At 41.3% G+C, this 17,442-nt stretch overlaps 1 protein-coding gene across 2 annotated transcripts in view; it reads left to right on the plus strand.

Moving 5' to 3' along the window:
• GOLGA1 (golgin A1) overlaps nt 1-17,442 on the plus strand; it is a 385,049-nt gene that overhangs the window by 151,428 nt on the left and 216,179 nt on the right. For both annotated transcript variants that reach the window (XM_089669420.1, XM_089669419.1), the window contains exon 5: nt 16,816-16,913. In XM_089669420.1, the coding sequence (XP_089525546.1) occupies nt 16,816-16,913 (98 nt within the window). The remainder of the gene's footprint in view (nt 1-16,815; nt 16,914-17,442) is intronic.

Raw genomic sequence — 17,442 nt, forward strand, 5'->3', positions numbered from 1 at the left:
CAAGAAATAAAATCTTGAATCATGAACTCTCTTCCCGTGGAATTGGCTACAAAGGAACTCATCCTTTTATTCTTCCCTTTAGTTTCTTTACAGGCAAAACAATTCCTACAGGGAAAAAAACCTTTTTGGTCTAAAATTGTTACTCCTTTCTTCATTCCCGGTGGGTCTACAACATTTTTAACCACTTTAGTCCTGATCGTAGGTGCCTTTCTGTAAATAAATGTGGGGAGTTCCAATAAGATTTTATTTAAAATAGGATCTGCTTTAAGAACTGGCCAGTGTCTTTTAAAAGTGTTTTCAACTTTTTTATAGTGTACATTAAAATCCAAAATTATGACTAACTGATCATTAATGTTCGTATCTTTCACTCTATCCACCAACATTAGTGATCTATCCATTTCTCCAATATTTTTTATTTCATTCTTAATATGTTCTGATGTATAACCTTTTTTCTCAAACCATTCCCCAATAGTTTTTACCTGTTCTTCATAATCTGCTTCTAACGTGCAGTTTCTCCGTAAACGCACAAACTGGCCCTTAGGAATGTTCAAAAGCCAGGGGGGATAATGACAACTGTCCAGAGGGATGTACCCATTCTGGTCCACCTCTTTAAAAAAGGTTTTAGTAATAAGTCCTATTTCCACAACTTTAATATTTAAATCTAAAAAGTTTATGGACTCATTGCTGATTTCCCATGAGAACACTATATTCCTATTATTGCTATTCAATAATTGGAGAAATTCTTGTAGGGATTCCTTACTCCCTTTCCATACTACAAGCACATCATCAATAAATCGCTTAAATAGTACTAATTGTTCAGGATAGTGTTGATAAATGGTCTCTTCCTCCCAACTCGCCATAAATAAATTCGCCACACTAGGAGCATACCTTGCTCCCATGGCTACTCCCTTGATCTGTTGAAAAAACTTTTTGGCGTGCCAGAAATAATTATGGGACAAACTATTTAATATTTTAATTTCAATTTTATGGGAAGAGTAGATTTATATACTTTTTTTATGTGGTGAGCCTCGACGTGTGGATTTTGCATATTGTATTGTGGGTTAGTAAGGGTTTTATGTTAATGTCCCATGTTTATTTTGGTTGATTTTAAATTTAGTTATTCCACTAGAGGGCTCAGGTTTACATGTATGGGTTAATCCTCCTATTAAGTGTTTGGGATATATATATATATATATATATATATATATATATATATATATATAAGGGGACGAACCCCTTGTTTTATATAATAAAGTTTTTAGGAGTATTTGGGGATGTTTGTTGTCTTATCACATTATTCCCCCTGGAATATTTCAGCTATATTTATCGTATTAGGGGTATGTCATCGTGGTTATAAAACATTATAGTTTTATAAGAAGAGACAGACTCCAATATTATGGTCACCGGAGGTTTTCCTCCAAACTGTGATTGTGAGTCATTGTCTGTATTTTGGTGGTGAAGAACTGACTCCAATAAAATGGCCGCCGGAGGCCCGCCTCCGGATTAGGATTGGATGTCAGCTCTCCTATAAAAGGAAGTTCCGTCCACTATGAGCGTTACCCTGAGGAAGCAACACGTCTGTACGCGGGGAGGAACTTCCGGTAACGTGGTGACGTCATTTCCGGCGTGGGGGCCATATTGGATCCCCTTTTTCAGATACCCATGCAGTACACCCATAGCATGTGGTAAAAGAGCTGGAGACAAGACGTTTGTAATGTGAGTGCAAAATTTTTAATCTGAATGTTTATTTAATAAACCGGTTACACTATGGAGGGTCTCTGCTTGTTTTTTACTATGATCCTGGGAGGAGCTGGCTGCTAGTTTGTTGAAGGCTGGAGACGCTTGCCATCATTGAGGGGAATCCTGAGAGGAGTCTGTTCTTACAGGATTGGTTGATCCCTAAAGCGAGATGGCCCTGTTGGGGTCTAAGTAAGGAGGTGAGGGGGCATTTCGGACATTGGAGGATTTGCACTTGTGAATCACTTACACAGCACGACATTTGCATGAGAGTGAAGTGGGAGGACCACTATATGTATTGTGTATTTTGGAACTATTGAACTAATTATTGGTTCACAGTTGATTTGCACTATTGTGTGTGTGTGTGTGTCATTTCACAGTATTGAGTTATGGTTTTATATTTCACTATGTGGACTGTACATTCCCTATGAGAGGGAATTAATGTATGACACGATTTATTTATTTATGTAGATTTCCCCATTGTGTATAATAAGGGGACTGTTTAACATGCAATAGGTTGATTTATTTTAATCACCATTTCACATATTTCATCATTTATTTAGTAGTTTTGTCAGCGCTACACTGTTTATTTATTTTTTCTATAGAGTGCTGCACTAGTTTAGCTGACATGCAATACGGTACATAGATGAAATGTACGTCCTTTTTTTTAGCACAAATAGAGCTTTCGGTGGTATTTGATCATCTGTGCGCTTTTTATTTTTGGCGCTATAAACAAAAATAGACCAAAAATTTAAAAAAATATATATTTTCTTATCTCTGTCATAAAAAATATCCAAAAAACTAAAATTTTGTCATAAATGTAAGCCAAAATGTATTCTGTTACTTGTTTTTGGTTAAAAAAAATCCCAATAAGTGTATATTGATTGCTTTGTGTGATACTTATAGCATCTACAAACTATGGTATAAATAATGGAATTTACACAGCTTTTACTTTCTGACTGCCACACATTTCTTGAGGTGCTAAAATACCAGGACAGTACAAACACCCCCAAATGACCCCTTTTCAGAAAGTAGACACCCTAAGCTATCTGCTGAGAGGCATATTGAGTCCATGGAAGATTCATTTTTTTTTTTTCCACAAGTTTTTGGAAAACGACAAAAACATTTTTATTTTATTTTTTTTACACAAATTTGTCATTTAAATGATATATTTTTGACGCAAGCCATAGGTATATGTGGAATTACACCCCAAATGCATTCTGCTACTTCTACGGAGTATGGGGTACCACATGTGTGAGACATTTTGGGAGCATAGCCACAGGAGCCTGAAATCCAATCACCACTTTGAAAGCCTAACTTCCTCATTTCACTTCCTCACTACCTATCACAGTTTCAGAGGCCTTGAAATGCCAGGATAGCACCCCCCCCTCCCAATTACCCCTTTTTGGAAAGTAGACACCCCGAGGAATTTAAAAAGAGGCATGGTGAGTATTTGCAGATCTCATTTTTTTCTCACAAGGTTTTGAAATATAAAAAAAGAAAAGAAAAATATGTTTGTTTTCTTTCATCATATTCCAAAAACTTGAACGAGATCTGCAAAATACTCACCATGCTTCTTTTTTTTTTTCCATAAAGTTTATTAATAAACTCAGAGCATACAATAAGTACAGGTAATACAAGGTATCAGTCGGAAATACAATAGGAGGTAATGTACATACAGCGAACAAAAAGATACATAGCAATACATAGACAAAGAATCAGATGTAAGTCATCCCATGGAAAAGAAAACAGGTGAAAAATGAGAACATGTGAGCTCAGGATCATTAAAGGAATATCTGGTCTCAAGCCCTTATTCAGCATATTGGAATCACAGCACTGGCAGGGTCAATGATCTATAACCTCAGTTACCGAGCAGCAGCAAAGAGCAGGGCCAGTGAGTCAAAGGTATGCTTTGGAAATGTATACAGTAGGTGTGGAGGGGGGGGGGTGCAAGGGCTTGTAGGATATTGCCTTGTACTTTTGATGAAACTGAGGTAACCCACTGCCAGCACGTGTTGCCAGCACATGGGTAAAGGGTTCGGGAAAGGAAATATGTAAAAGTAAAACATATGTGCTGGATTGCAGATAGGGAGTAGGGAAAAGGGAGAATGAAAGCTAAACTCTGAGTAAGAAAGCAGGGAAATGGGGATTGGGGATTAAGAATTTAAGAATAAGCATGAAAAAGAAGGGAAGAGAGGAGGAGAAGAAAAAGAAACAAAAAGGGGGGGGAGGGAGATTGGGGGGTTGGGGAAGGGTCAGGTGGGGAAGAGGTGTGGAGGAGTAGGAGGGTAGGTAGGTCACCTTTACTCTAGACTCCCAGGACATGAGAGATACGCGCAACCCTGGCAGAGAAGCGAGCTGGGGGCAGTTGCAGGTGTATCTGGGTGCCAAGCGTAGCTTGCTCCAAGCAGTACAGGACATCGAGACAAAGGACCTCAATCCCAACCTTGAAAAAACAGAGGCCTGATATATCGCCAGAAACACTACGGGGTATCGGGAGAGATTCAGAATCAATCAGCAAGGCCCATGAAAGAACGATATTCAGGGGTCGTTCGGGAGTGAATCCAACAGGACCACGTATGAGAAAATGTAGTCAGGTTATCCAGAGAAGAAGCAATCAGCTCTTCCATTTCAGCAATTCTGTTCAAGCGTATGAACCAATCTCGCACTGTGGGGGGTGAACAGACCCCCAGAGAACCGGTAAGCAGAGTTTGGCCGCGTTAGGCATATGCATAGCCAGAGATTTTAAATATAGACGTTTGGGAAGCGGAGTGTGGTGGAGGAGGAGTTGGGCCAGAGAGAACTCAATATCAAGAGTAGACACCGAAGAAGTAATCTGATGTACCTCCTGTCAAAAGGGCTGAACCATAGTGCAGTCCCACCAGATATGAAGAAGAGATCCAACAGGAGCCCCACATCTCCAACAAATACTGGGTCTGGATGGATTAAAATGATGGATTCTAGAAGGTGTTTTGTACCAATGTGTCACCAACTTGTATTCGTTTTCTTGTGCCGAAACATTCAAGGAGCACTTATGAGAAAAAGTAAAGATTTGGTCCCAATCAGAGGAAGAAAAGTCAATGTTTAAGTCTCTTTTCCAAGCTTTGCAGGCGGGAAGTGAACTAGAGGTTCTGTCACCAAGAAGAAGCAGATAGGTAAATGATACTAAATGCCTCCGTGGTTCAGCCTTTGAACAGAGTGACTCAAAGAAGGTGAGTGGGCGGACCCATTTATGGCGATATGCAGGAGAGAGAAGAAAATGTCTGATTTGAAGATAGGCCCAAAAGGGAAAGGTGAGATCACCCATAGTACTTGCCAGGGAAGAACAAGACTTCAGCTGACCTTTGTAAAAAAAATGGTTTGCTAAAACGTGACTGTGTGGCCAATGTGCTGATGGAAAGGACTTATGCATACCGAGAGGGAAGTCCGGATTGAGGCGAAGAGAAGTTAGTGGGTTGGGGGCATCTGAAATGGAGGCCGATTTACAGGCTAAGCAAAAGGTTTTAAGGGAAGGACCGATTATTGGATGTAGGAGGAGGTCTTGAGGAATGTGTTTGGTCAGAAGCCACAGGATCGATGCCAAGGGGGAAGTGGAACAAGAGTGTTCCACCTGGACCCACGCTTTGGTGGTAAAGTGAATATTCCAATCGATTATCCTAATAAGATGGCAGGCCCGATGGTAGAGTTGCAGGTCAGGTAGTCCAATCCCCCCTTTGGATTTGGGGAGCACAAGTTGGGAGAAGGAAATAGTCAGGTCCATAAATATTGGGACATCGACACAATTTTAACATTTTTGGCTCTATACACTACCACAATGGATTTGAAATGAAATGAACAAGATGTGCTTTAACTGCAGACTGTCAGCTTTAATTTGAGGGTATTTACATCCAAATCAGGAGAACGGTGTAGGAATTACAACAGTTTGCATATGTGCCTCCCACTTGTTAAGGGACCAAAAGTAATGGGTCAGAATAATAATCATAAATTAAACTTTCACTTTTTAATACTTGGTTGCAAATCCTTTGCAGTCAATTACAGCCTGAAGTTTGGAACGCATAGACATCACCAGATTCTGGGTTTCATCCCTGTTGATGCTCTGCAGGCCTCTACTGCAACTGTCTTCAGTTCCTGCTTGTTCTTGGGGCATTTTCCCTTCAGTTTTGTCTTCAGCAAGTGAAATGTATGCTTAATCGGATTCAAGTCAGGCGATTGACTTGGCCATTGCATAACATTCCACTTCTTTCCCTTAAAAAACTCTTTGGTTGCTTTTGCAGTATGCTTTCTGTATGCAGTATGCAGTATGCTTCCTGTCATTGTCCATCTGCACTGTGAAGCGGTTTCCAATGAGTTCTGAAGCATTTGGCTGAATATGAGCAGATAATATTGCCCGAAACACTTCAGAATTCATCCTGCTGCTTTTGCCAGCAGTCACATCATCAATAAATACAAGAGAACCAGTTCCATTGGCAGCCATACATGCCCACGCCATGACACTACCACCACCATGCTTCACTGATAAGGTGGTATGCTTAGGATCATGAGCAGTTCCTTTCCTTCTCCATAATCTTCTCTTCCCATCACTCTTGTACAAGTTGATCTTGGTCTCATCTGTCCATAGGATGTTGTTCCAGAACTGTGAAGGCTTTTTTAGATGTCGTTTGGCAAACTCTAATCTGGCCTTCCTGTTTTTGAGACTCACCAATGGTTTACATCTTGTGGTGAACCCTCTGTATTCACTCTGGTTAAGTCTTCTCTTGATTGTTGACTTTGACACACATACACCTACCTCCTGGAGAGTGTTCTTGATCTGGCTAACTGTTGTGAAGGGTGTTTTCTTCACCAGGGAAAGAATTCTTCGGTCATCCGCCACAGTTGTTTTCCGTGGTCTTCAGAGTCTTTTGGTGTTGCTGAGCTCACCGGTGCGTTCCTTTTTTTTAAGAATGTTCCAAACAGTTGTTTTGGTCACGCCTAATGTTTTTGCTATCTCTCTGATGGGTTTGTTTTGTTTTTTCAGCCTAATGATGGCTTGCTTCACTGATAGTGACAGCTCTTTGGATCTCATCTTGAGAGTTGACAGCAACAGATTCCAAATGCAAATAGCACACTTGAAATGAACTCTGGACCTTTTATCTGCTCATTGTAATTGAGATAATGAGGGAATAACACACACCTGGCCATGGAATAGCTGAGAAGCCAATTGTCCCATTAGTTTTGGTCCCTTAACAAGTGGGAGGCACATATGCAAACTGTTGTAATTCCTACACCGTTCACCTGATTTGGATGTAAATACCCTCAAATTAAAGTTGACAGTCTGCAGTTAAGCACAGCTTGTTCGTTTCATTTCAAATCCATTGTGGTGGTGTATAGAGCCAAAAATGTTAAAATTGTGTTGATGTCCCAATATTTATGGACCTGACTGTACGTGGCCGTTTATGATTCCAGAGAAAAAGAGAGCACATTCTTCTGCATGAAACGAAAAAGGCGGGTGGTAAATGGATAGGTAAAGTTTGAAATAGAGGAGGCGCGGGAGGATATTCATTTTTAGTATAGCAGCCCTACCAAACCAGGAGAAGCATGGGCGATGTCACCTAGTTAGGTCTGCTCTGATGGCACCAAGGGTTGGAAGAAAGTTTTTGACATAAAGATCAGAGAGGTTACTCGTAAGCTGTATTCCCAGATAAGTAAGGGAGTCCCTTTCCCTTTGAAACGGGAACTGTGACTGACAAAAGGAAACCAAGTCTGGAGGAAGAGTAATGTTTAAGGCATAAGATTTGGAATGATTAATTTTGAGGTTTGAGATATATTGAAAAAAGGAAAAATCCTTAAGTAGGTTGGGTAAGGTAATCCGGGGCTCCGGCAGAAACAAAAGAATGTCGTCTGCGTAGGCAGCAAGTTTGTATTCCTTGTTCATCACGGAAATACCCCTGATATCTGTGTTTAAGCGGAGTTTGCGTAACAATGGTTCTAGTAATATCACAAAAAGAAGCGGGGATAGGGGGCAACCTTGGCGCGTACCATTCCCAAGGGGGAATGGATGAGATAGATGCCCATTCACACTGACCTGAGCCGTTGAACCAGAATACCAGAAATTGAGCATGGTGTCCCCTAAACCAATCGCCTGTAGGGATGCCTTTAAGTAATCCCAGGACACCCTATCAAAAGCCTTCTCGGCATCTAGGGAAAGAATAAATCCTGGACTGCGAGAATTGTGAAGCCGGTGGAGAAGGTTAAGAGCCTTGATGGTGTTATCCCTTGCTTCCCTTCCCAGGATGAAGCCCACTTGGTCAAGGTCAATCAGGGAGGGTAACAAGGGAAGGAGACGGTTGGCTAGGATCTTTGCGTAGATTTTGATGTCTACGTTCAAAAGAGAGATGGGTCTATAATTGGTAACCAAAGTGACATCTTTACCTCCTTTGGGGATGACAGTGATATGAGCTTCCAGGAGGCGATGATGTTGCGTGGAGGGTGAAGAGAAAGTGTTGAAGGCAGAGAGGAAGGGTCCACTCAAAATATCTAGAAACTCCTTGTAATATGCCACAGAAAGACCATCAGGGCCCGGGCTTTTACCAGGTTTCATTTGCTGGACGGCTCGGGAGAGTTCCTCCTCCGTGATATGATGTTCCAAATCCTGAACAGTATCATCAGGTACAGTGGAAGGACTATAGAGGCAAAGAAAGTCAGAGATTAGGGTGTCTCTAGGCGTATTGGCCTAGAGATAAGGGCAACGTTCTGGAGGGAGATTGTATTATGTTTTGTAGTATTGCTCGAAGTGAGATGTTATATCTGCATTTGAGGTGGCCAAAGAGCCATCCGAGCCCCTAATCTTGTGAACCGTTAAACTCGACTTTTTTGGAGGGATCTGGCTAAGAATCTCCCGCTTTTGTTAGCCAATTCATAAAAAAAGTTTGTGTGACAAAATGAATCTGCGCTTAGCTGCCTTGCCTAGTTCGTTTAAGAGCTGTGTGCTGGTGTCCGTAAGATCAGATAAAGTCGAGGCGGCCTGATTATGTTTGTGTGCCTTTTCCAGGAATTTAATGCAATCTAAGAGTTGTTGTAAGCGAGTCTGTCTCTCTTTTTTACGTTTTGTGGCCATAACTATTAGGACTCCTCGAATTACGCATTTATGTGCCTCCCATTGAGTTAACGAAGAGGTATCTGGAGTTTGATCGTTCGAAAAGTAGTCCGTTAATTGGGAGCGAACCTCTGCATCATTGGCCGAGTCAGAAAGAAGAGAGGCGTCCAAACGCCATATCTTAGAACGGGAATGTTTCTCCGGAAATCGTAATGTCATAGTGATAGGGTGATGATCAGAGAGGATCATCGGTTCGATGGAAGAATCATGGAGGAAAGAGAGGTCAGCTTGCGTGATAAAGAGGTAATCGATTCTGGAATATTTGTTGTGTGGAGGGAAGAAAAATGTATAGTCTTTGACATTCGGGTGGAGGACTCGCCAAGAGTCGGGAAGTTGCAGATCTTGAAGTTGAGTATGTATCTGTCTAATGGATTTATATGGCAAGAAAGAGCTTCCCTAGGAAGAGTCCAATAAAGGGCATAGGGGAACGTTAAGATCACCTCCAAAGATTAGGATACCCATCTGGAAGGAGGAGAGTGAAAAGGTAATGGAGCGGAAAAAGGATACCTGTCTAGTGTTGGGTGCGTAAAGATTTGCTAAAGTGATGGGCCCTTTTGGCAAAATTACCTTTTAGAAACAGGAATCTACCATCCGGATCCAGAAGTGACTCCGAGATAACCAGAGGGAGGTGCTTTGCAATCAAAATGGAAACGCCTTTAGATTTAGCATGAGGGTTAGGAGCATGATAAACTGTCGGTAAACGGGAGTTAGTAAGCTTGGGTATGGCATCGTGACGAAGTGCGTTTCCTGAAGAAAAACAATATCTGCTCTCTGTTTAAAAAGGTGCGAAAGCAGGAGAGAGCGCTTTCCAGGGGTATTCAGACCCTTCATATTAATAGACAGAACTTTCAGCAAAAGATGTCCTGACAGGGAGTTGAGAGAAGGCATGTCCGGGAGAGTAAAGGGATGGAAAAGGGGGTATGGGGAAGAGAGAGAAGAGAGGAAAGAAAAAAAAAAAAGAAGGGGAGAGAGGGGAAGGAAAAGAGATTAAATGAAAAGAAAGAGAGAGAGAGATAACCGGCAGTGGGGGTAGACCAGCTGACCCACCAAGATACAGGAAGGAGGAAAGAAAAACAAGAAAGAAGAAGGATTAGGAGGGAAATAGCAGAAAGAGGAACAAGGAATGAAAGGAGATGAGAGGCAGAGGACAAGGGAGTAAAGACGGCCGGAAAAAGTTCAGCGAGAGCTCTCAAAGCTCGCTGTGTGGGAAACGCGGTGCACTTGGATCCACAAAGAAAGAGTCCGCCGTGCCATGGACCTTAAAAAATGCAAGAATCGGAGAGGGAGGGTGAGCACAGTTCGTTTGAATGAAGATATAGATGGGGGCACAACCGCCATCATCTGACATAATGGGTAAGGTAAGAGGCAGCAACAAGCTTAGGGATATCAGAAGGAAAATGTAATAAATGTCATGAGGGCAAGGAAACCGAATATATATCATTAGGGCATATAGTGGTGGAAGCATTGTATGTAGGAAAATGAGAAAATGCACATCTAAGTGGAATGCAGTCGTGGCATGATCCTAAAGTTATGGGCAGAGTTGTGGTATCATAGGTGTGCCATGGTAGGGCCAGTGTGCGAGTCCATGCTGAAAATAAAACATCAATGAAAGCCAAATGGAAAACCTGCATATCATTAAGATGAAAAGCAAATCGTATCATTATCTGTTTATGGCAAAAAACAATGCAACATCACAGAAACAGCAGGGCAACCATTCAAAAAAAAAAAAGCAACCATCAAAGGAAACAATTGGGAAAAATGAGACCTAGTGCACCATTTCTTTTTGGAACCCTAAGGTATCTCTCATCTGTCCTAACTCTTCTCTTCCCGGCTCCCTCTCAAAAACTCAAACCATCCATCTCCCACCCCGCTCCCGCAGGACTCCATGACATTCTAAAAATCAAGTAGCACCTCATGTCTAAAAAGAAAGAATAGCGGTAGCTAGGCAAGGGGAGAGGGAAGAGGACGGGACCGGGGGGGAGCTCAGCAGAAACTCCGAATGATGGTTTCAAGACCTGTAAGCAGTAAATGTGGTTTAGATGGGTGTTATGACATGAGGTGAAGAAGGGGGCCGGACCCCGCAGGGAACAACACCTGGAGAGTGTAATGATCACCATGCTTCTTATCAAATTCCTTGGGGTGTCTGCTTTCCTAAAAGGGGTAATTGGGGGGGGGGGGGTTGTTGCTATCCTGGCATTTCAGGCCCAAACAAAATTTATGTCCTTTTTTTTTTTTTCACACAAATAGAGCATTCGATGGTATTTGATCACCTGTGCACTTTTTATTTTTTGCGCTATAAACAAAAAAAAGACCAAAAATGAAAAATAAAACTATATTTTGCTTTCAGCTATAAAAAATATATAGTAAACTCAATGTTCGTCATACATTTAGGCCAAAATGTATTCTGCTACATATCTTTGGTAAAAAAAAAAATCCCATTAAGTGTATATTGATTGCTTTGTGTGAAAGTTATAGCATCTACAAACTATGGTAAAGATACTGCAATTTACCATTTTTTGCTATACAGCGCTGCACTAGTTTAACTGACAATTGCATGGTCATGCAATGCTGTACATAAATTAAATTTATGACCCTTTTTTCAAATAGAGCTTTCTTTCAGTGGTATTTGATCACCTGTGCGCTTTTTATTTTTTGATTCTGCGAACACTGCAGTTTTGTGTGCAATGTATCAAGTGACACTTGCTAGCTTAGAAGGGGGTTGGGGTAAGCGTAGGGGCTAAATGCAGGTGCTGGCAGGTGCCGGGGCTGATCTCGTTAACTCTGCATTTTTGGGGATGCTATCCTAATGTGAACGCTGGTATAGTGCTGATCTGATTAAAGATATTGATCCGTTCAGACACTATACTATCAATGGAGGTTTATTGTGTATGTGAGCGTGTTCCTGGCAATCAAGAGATTAAATGTGATTACTGGTGTACTAACGGGCAATCTGACACTATCTGGGAGGGACGCTAACTGACGCTAGCTCTATCTGAAGTCGCCAGCGGCACTAATACAGTGATGAACAAAAAAATCTGTACACTGTCCTAATGACACTGGTGACAGGGCAGTGAAGGGGTTATCTTGGGGGGGGGGGGGGGGGGGGTTGCGATCAAGGTGTTAAATGTGTCCTAGTGTTCTAACTGTAATTGTGTAGTGATTTTACTCACCGTTTTGTTGATTCTTCTCTCTGAGACGGATTGTGCCCAGGGGTAGAAGATTTCATCACTTCCTGTCCTTTATAGCTGTCCACACAGGACAGGATAGGACAGGGATCGATCATCTGACTTGGGCTGGACATCACTGGCCTAAATCGGATGACTGATCCCTCGGGGATCAAAGCGGGACACCCGCGGATTGGTGGGTGGTTGGAGACGCCAGGAGCACGAATCACATATATATATATATATATATATATATATATATATATATATATATATATATATATATATATATATATATATATACACACGTGATTTTGCACAGAAGGGCCGCCTTGCAGCAGTAAATGTACTGTGGGTGGTCCTTATGAGGTTAAGAGAGACAAGGAACAGACTTGCATGTCATATTGCTTTATGTCTTTACAGAAGCCTTGTTACTGTTTAACCTCGACTTCAATATAAAGGCCCCCAAGGTTGGTTCCCTTTTACCTGCATGGTCTGGCAATACACCTAGAATCCCACCTGAGCATGAAGGTGCTTCCCAACTTTCCGGGGGAATGGGGGATAACCTGTTGGAGAGCACTTAAACATTTTGCATTCCTAATGCATGGGTGCAAGAATTGCAAGTTTGAATTTTTTTTCCCTGCCCTCCCCACTTTCTAATTTTTTAAATCTCCATTTGTCGTTACAATACCTTGTAGACCTTCATCATGCGTTGTCAGAGCTCCTGGACCACGGTGTCAATGACTCTGTCCCTGCTGCTGAACCTCTTTTAGGGATTCTGTTTCTACTTTTTTTTTTTTTTATGGTTCCCAAGCTCAAAAGGGACATCTATCCCATCTTGGATCTCAAGGCTCTTAATTTCTAAATTTGAGCTCACAAGTTTTAGATAGAACCCATACAAGTGGTCATTGCAGAATGCAGGCTTCAAATTCCTTGACAGAGCGGTTCCTACACAAAGGGCATGTATCACAGGAGGGAAGGTTTTGCTCCCACAGCAGAAGATCCCAAAACCCCGGCTTCAGGAGCCTCTACCACCTCAAAATGCAGAGCACCTGTCCGCTCTACCCAGTCTTAAACTTCCAAATCGAAGTTCAGCCCTTCTTTTCAGTGCAAGACTTGGTACACAAAGCCCAGCAAGTATTCCCCAAAATCCTCTTCTCAGTGAAAGGTGGGGAAGTCTCTTACAGTTTGTCCATGTCTGGGTCACAGACGCCCCAGACCTGTGGGTTAAATTGGTGGTTTCAAAGGGATACAAAATAGAGTTCAAAACTCTATGCCCTCAACATTTTCTTCTCTCAGATCTACCAAAAACTGCCCAAGGACAGCAGCTTTGCAGAATGTCCTGAACCATCTTTTGTCCCAGGTATTAGTTGTGCCTGTACCTCAAAAATACCAGTTCAAAAGTTTTTATTAAAGCCAGTTTACAGTACCAGTGCCCACTGGGAGAATTCATCCTATTCTCGAGGTAAAATCTGTCAACAAATACCTTTTTAAATTTCTGCCATAGGCAGCGGCATGATTGGACTTGTGGTTCTGCAACAGCTGGAGGGCCGTCGGTTTTACACCCGTGCTCTGAAACATTGAACCCCCCTCTTTTATGAGGACACCCAATCAGGGTACAGTCAGATATTGCCACAGCTGTGACATACATCAAGGGGACACCAGAGGAAGCAAGCCAGGTAATCTCATGAACAGAAATTCACTGTTCATTGATCTCTGTGCTCCACATCCCAGCAGTGGAAAACCAGAAAGAAAGCAAACTCACTCAGCCACTACTGCATGGATCAAGGGGGAATAGGCTCTTCACCCAGACATCTTCAATCTTATATGTTAAAAATGGGGGACTCTGTTGTTGAATCTGGAGGCTAGAATGTCTACATCCAAACTTCCTCTGTTTGTAACCAGGACCAGTTGTGTAGAGCCACCTGCATCGACTAGGAAAAAGGTCACCAGCCAAGATTCAGTGAAACTATGCCAAAGCCTTCCTAGTACACATATTTTGCGGCCTGTGTTGTACTGTGATTGGCCTCACCAAGAAAAAAAAGATTTTCTCTCTGTTTAGCTCAGCAATATACTATTAACAAAAAAATTCTAAAGAAATGGGCAATCCCATTTCTAGACCCTGCCATTTCCTGCCCTAGCAAAACTTTAACAATCCCTATTGAGGATGTACTGATCTTCATAGACCCTGTGGACAAAAGGTTAGAAGCACTCCTTAAGACCTTGTTCTCCCTGGCCAATTTGGCTATGCAACCTTCTGTCACAATGAAGTCTGTTTTGTCAGACCTCAGCAGCCTAGTCCAAAAAACATGGCTAGGGATCTCAGATCCATTTTGATGGTTCCATCTGTCCTCCATTGTCTGGAGCTGTTACCTGTAGTTCTAAGCTATACACCCACACTTACACATGCTACAAGTTGTGACCAGTTTGTATCAACCTTACCAATACCAATTCATAATTTTGTTCTTTTTGTGCAAAAGGATTCAGAACTCCTTTCCACATAGAGATTTTAGACCATCTGTGTGTACAGATTAGTTTTCAAAATGTTGTTTTGGGCTTTTAATATCCAGCACACATTAAGCAAATTCCTGTACACCACAGGAAGCTCCTGGAAGGGCCGCTGTTCCTTTGTTCTATCTTCTTGTGCCAGTGTCCTCCCCAGGAGTAGCCTTTAATTAGTCGCTGGAACCATAAACCATAGTACAATTGCTACTTCTCTTGGTCCTCAGTTTCCTGAAAAGGCCACTGTGTGAAATGCATTGACTTAAGAGGATCAGTCCAACGTATGTTCTTTTTTGGTTTATCTACTATACAATTATATATACAATGTATATACAATTACAGATGGTGATACTAGAGGGGTCTTTCTATACATTATCATCCTCCAGTACTTTAGTATAGTGATTTTGAAGCAACTTGATGAACTTGCCTAAAATGTTAATTACTTCTTTTCCATGATTCAATGTCAAATATAAATTGCAGCACTTTTTATAGCAACAAAAAAAAGCTTAAATCTGGTGGCATAAGTCGAAAGATTCCTTCTGGTAATTTTTGTGGACCCCAGGTAGATATAAAAGACACAAATCATTGCAGCTTTATTAAATAATTTATTGTAATAATGTATTTTTCATTATGCAAGTAGTAAAAGTACCTGAATTTTACTTGCTATATAGCTGCACTCCGACTGGGAGAAAGGTACTGGATTTGAAGTCAACCATATGTGCTCCATGCATGCGTGCTGATAAGGAATTTGCTGATTTGAAGGGTAGAGAACAGTGAGCAGAGAGATAACCTCCAGTAAATGGGAATGAATGACTTGGGCTGCTTCCAGGGCTGTTCAGACTCCGTACAACTGCTGCTACAACTTGGAACCCAGCCTTTCCTGAATGCAAATTAGTGAACTGAATGGGGAAAAAAAAGTCTATAATATTGCTTGTAGAAATATAGGGGTCTATTGAAAGTTAAAAACTAGAATGCCTGATCGCAACGAATACCTTCCTGTGTTAAGAAATGGCTATGTACACAAGCAGATGCTGCAGCGACCATCTGCTGGAACTGAGAGAAGTCAGAGGAGAAGAATGTTACCAGCACACCAAGGATCTCCAATATGGGTCCAAAGCTTAAATAAGCGATGACATAGTTACAACAAGAGTTATGTTTTGGAGCCGCACAGGACCTCCTTCATCAGGCATGTGACAAATTGTGATAAAGCAGAGAAACTATTTAAAGAACCATCCACCAATCGGTGCAAAGGAAATGGGACACACCCACCCAGTGTCATGAGTTACCCTGACACCAGCGGCCGGCCTAGTCAAATAAATAGACCATGGTGCACGTGCGCACAGTGGGATATACTGGTGACTAGAGACACCCCTGGTGTCTCCTAGCAACAATGTCAAGCCTACCCTTTGTTTACATGATGCGGTGCCAATGCCCAATCACAATACTTTAGCACTTGGGGAATAATAATATGAATATGTGACCACACTACACCCTCCCCCTGCAGTGCATTATATACAGTACATATCTGATTACTGTTTTGCAGCACACTTATGAAGGCTTTGAACAGTTATGTTGTTGACAAAGGTCTATTATATGGCAGGAATATGAAGTTAAGGGGCAGGGCTTGACTAATATTCTTTGCACTGATTGGATGGTTCTTTAAATAGTTTCTCTGTTTTATCACAATTTGTCACATGCCTTATAAAGGGGTCCTTCAGCTCTTGCTGTAACTATGTGATCCCTTATGAAAGCTTTGGACCCATATTGGAGATCCTCTGTGTGCTGGTGGCATTCTTCTTTATTGAACTTTAAAGGCACAAATGTCACCTAGTGTGCTGGCACAACAAGTGTCAGTGTGCTGACATATTTCACACTCAAAAATGCTTAATTGTAAACCTTATATTGTAAAAAGTGTTGAAACAGTAGCTGAAGCTTGTGCCTTTTCAGTAAGCCCGCCAATTGCTGAAAGCCGGTTTATGGATGGTTTTATCCATCTTTGACTTCTTAAATGAGATTACCTCTGCCTGGACTCTCTCTACCGAGCCATCAAGGTTGTAAATGAATGATGATACCACAGCATTTCTTATTTGTAAGTGGTGTCCTCCACTTGACTGCGTGGTAAGGTTGTATAAACCTCAAAACAGGATTGGTAGAAATACAAATATTTTAACAGGTAAAACAGACTCATATGTATTCCACTTATTATTTAGTTGTTTGCCCTGCAGTTTAACTTTAGAAAACACTTTGTGGGACAAACGGTTATATATTTTTTTTTTCTAGCAACAGTGCGAAAATTTCAAGAGCAAAATGAGGCCCATCAAGCACACCGAGCAAAGATAGCTGAAGAACATGCCCTGACTCTTGAGAAGAAGGAGCAGGTCAGTAATTTGAGTTTCTCTTTTGCCATCATATTGCAATATAATTTTATATAGAATATTTTTAAAATATTATTGCAACATCGTCCTGTTTTAACTGAAGGATTCTGTTACTGTGGAAAACATATTCCGGTTTCCTGAGAGCGATTGGTCCATGAGACACAGCTTAGATGTGAGTAGCTTTTCAGGGCCAATTAGCTATAGCACATATAAGCTCGGCTTTGACTGGATATTGGAGACTCAGTCCTGACTAGCTTAACATGACAAATATAAGTGTAAATTCTGCCACCTTACAATATAATGCTGAAGGATAATAAGGAAAATTTTACTGTAAACTTTTCCTTTTTATACGATTCAGTATTGATGTGAAATAGATGTCACATATGTTAGATTCTGCCACAATAAATTATGTTTTTATGTCTATGTTGTGCCTCAAAAGTCTTTGGTTCAAATATACATTATTAGGGATGTGGCACACATATATATTTTAATATTAATAGTTAGTGTAGATAAGTTTAGGGAGATCTGTGAA

The sequence above is a fragment of the Staurois parvus genome, unplaced genomic scaffold (genome assembly GCF_062004578.1).
Source record: "Staurois parvus isolate SC_StPar_1 unplaced genomic scaffold, SC_StPar_1.0 ptg000076l, whole genome shotgun sequence".
NCBI classification, from domain to species: domain Eukaryota; kingdom Metazoa; phylum Chordata; class Amphibia; order Anura; family Ranidae; genus Staurois; species Staurois parvus.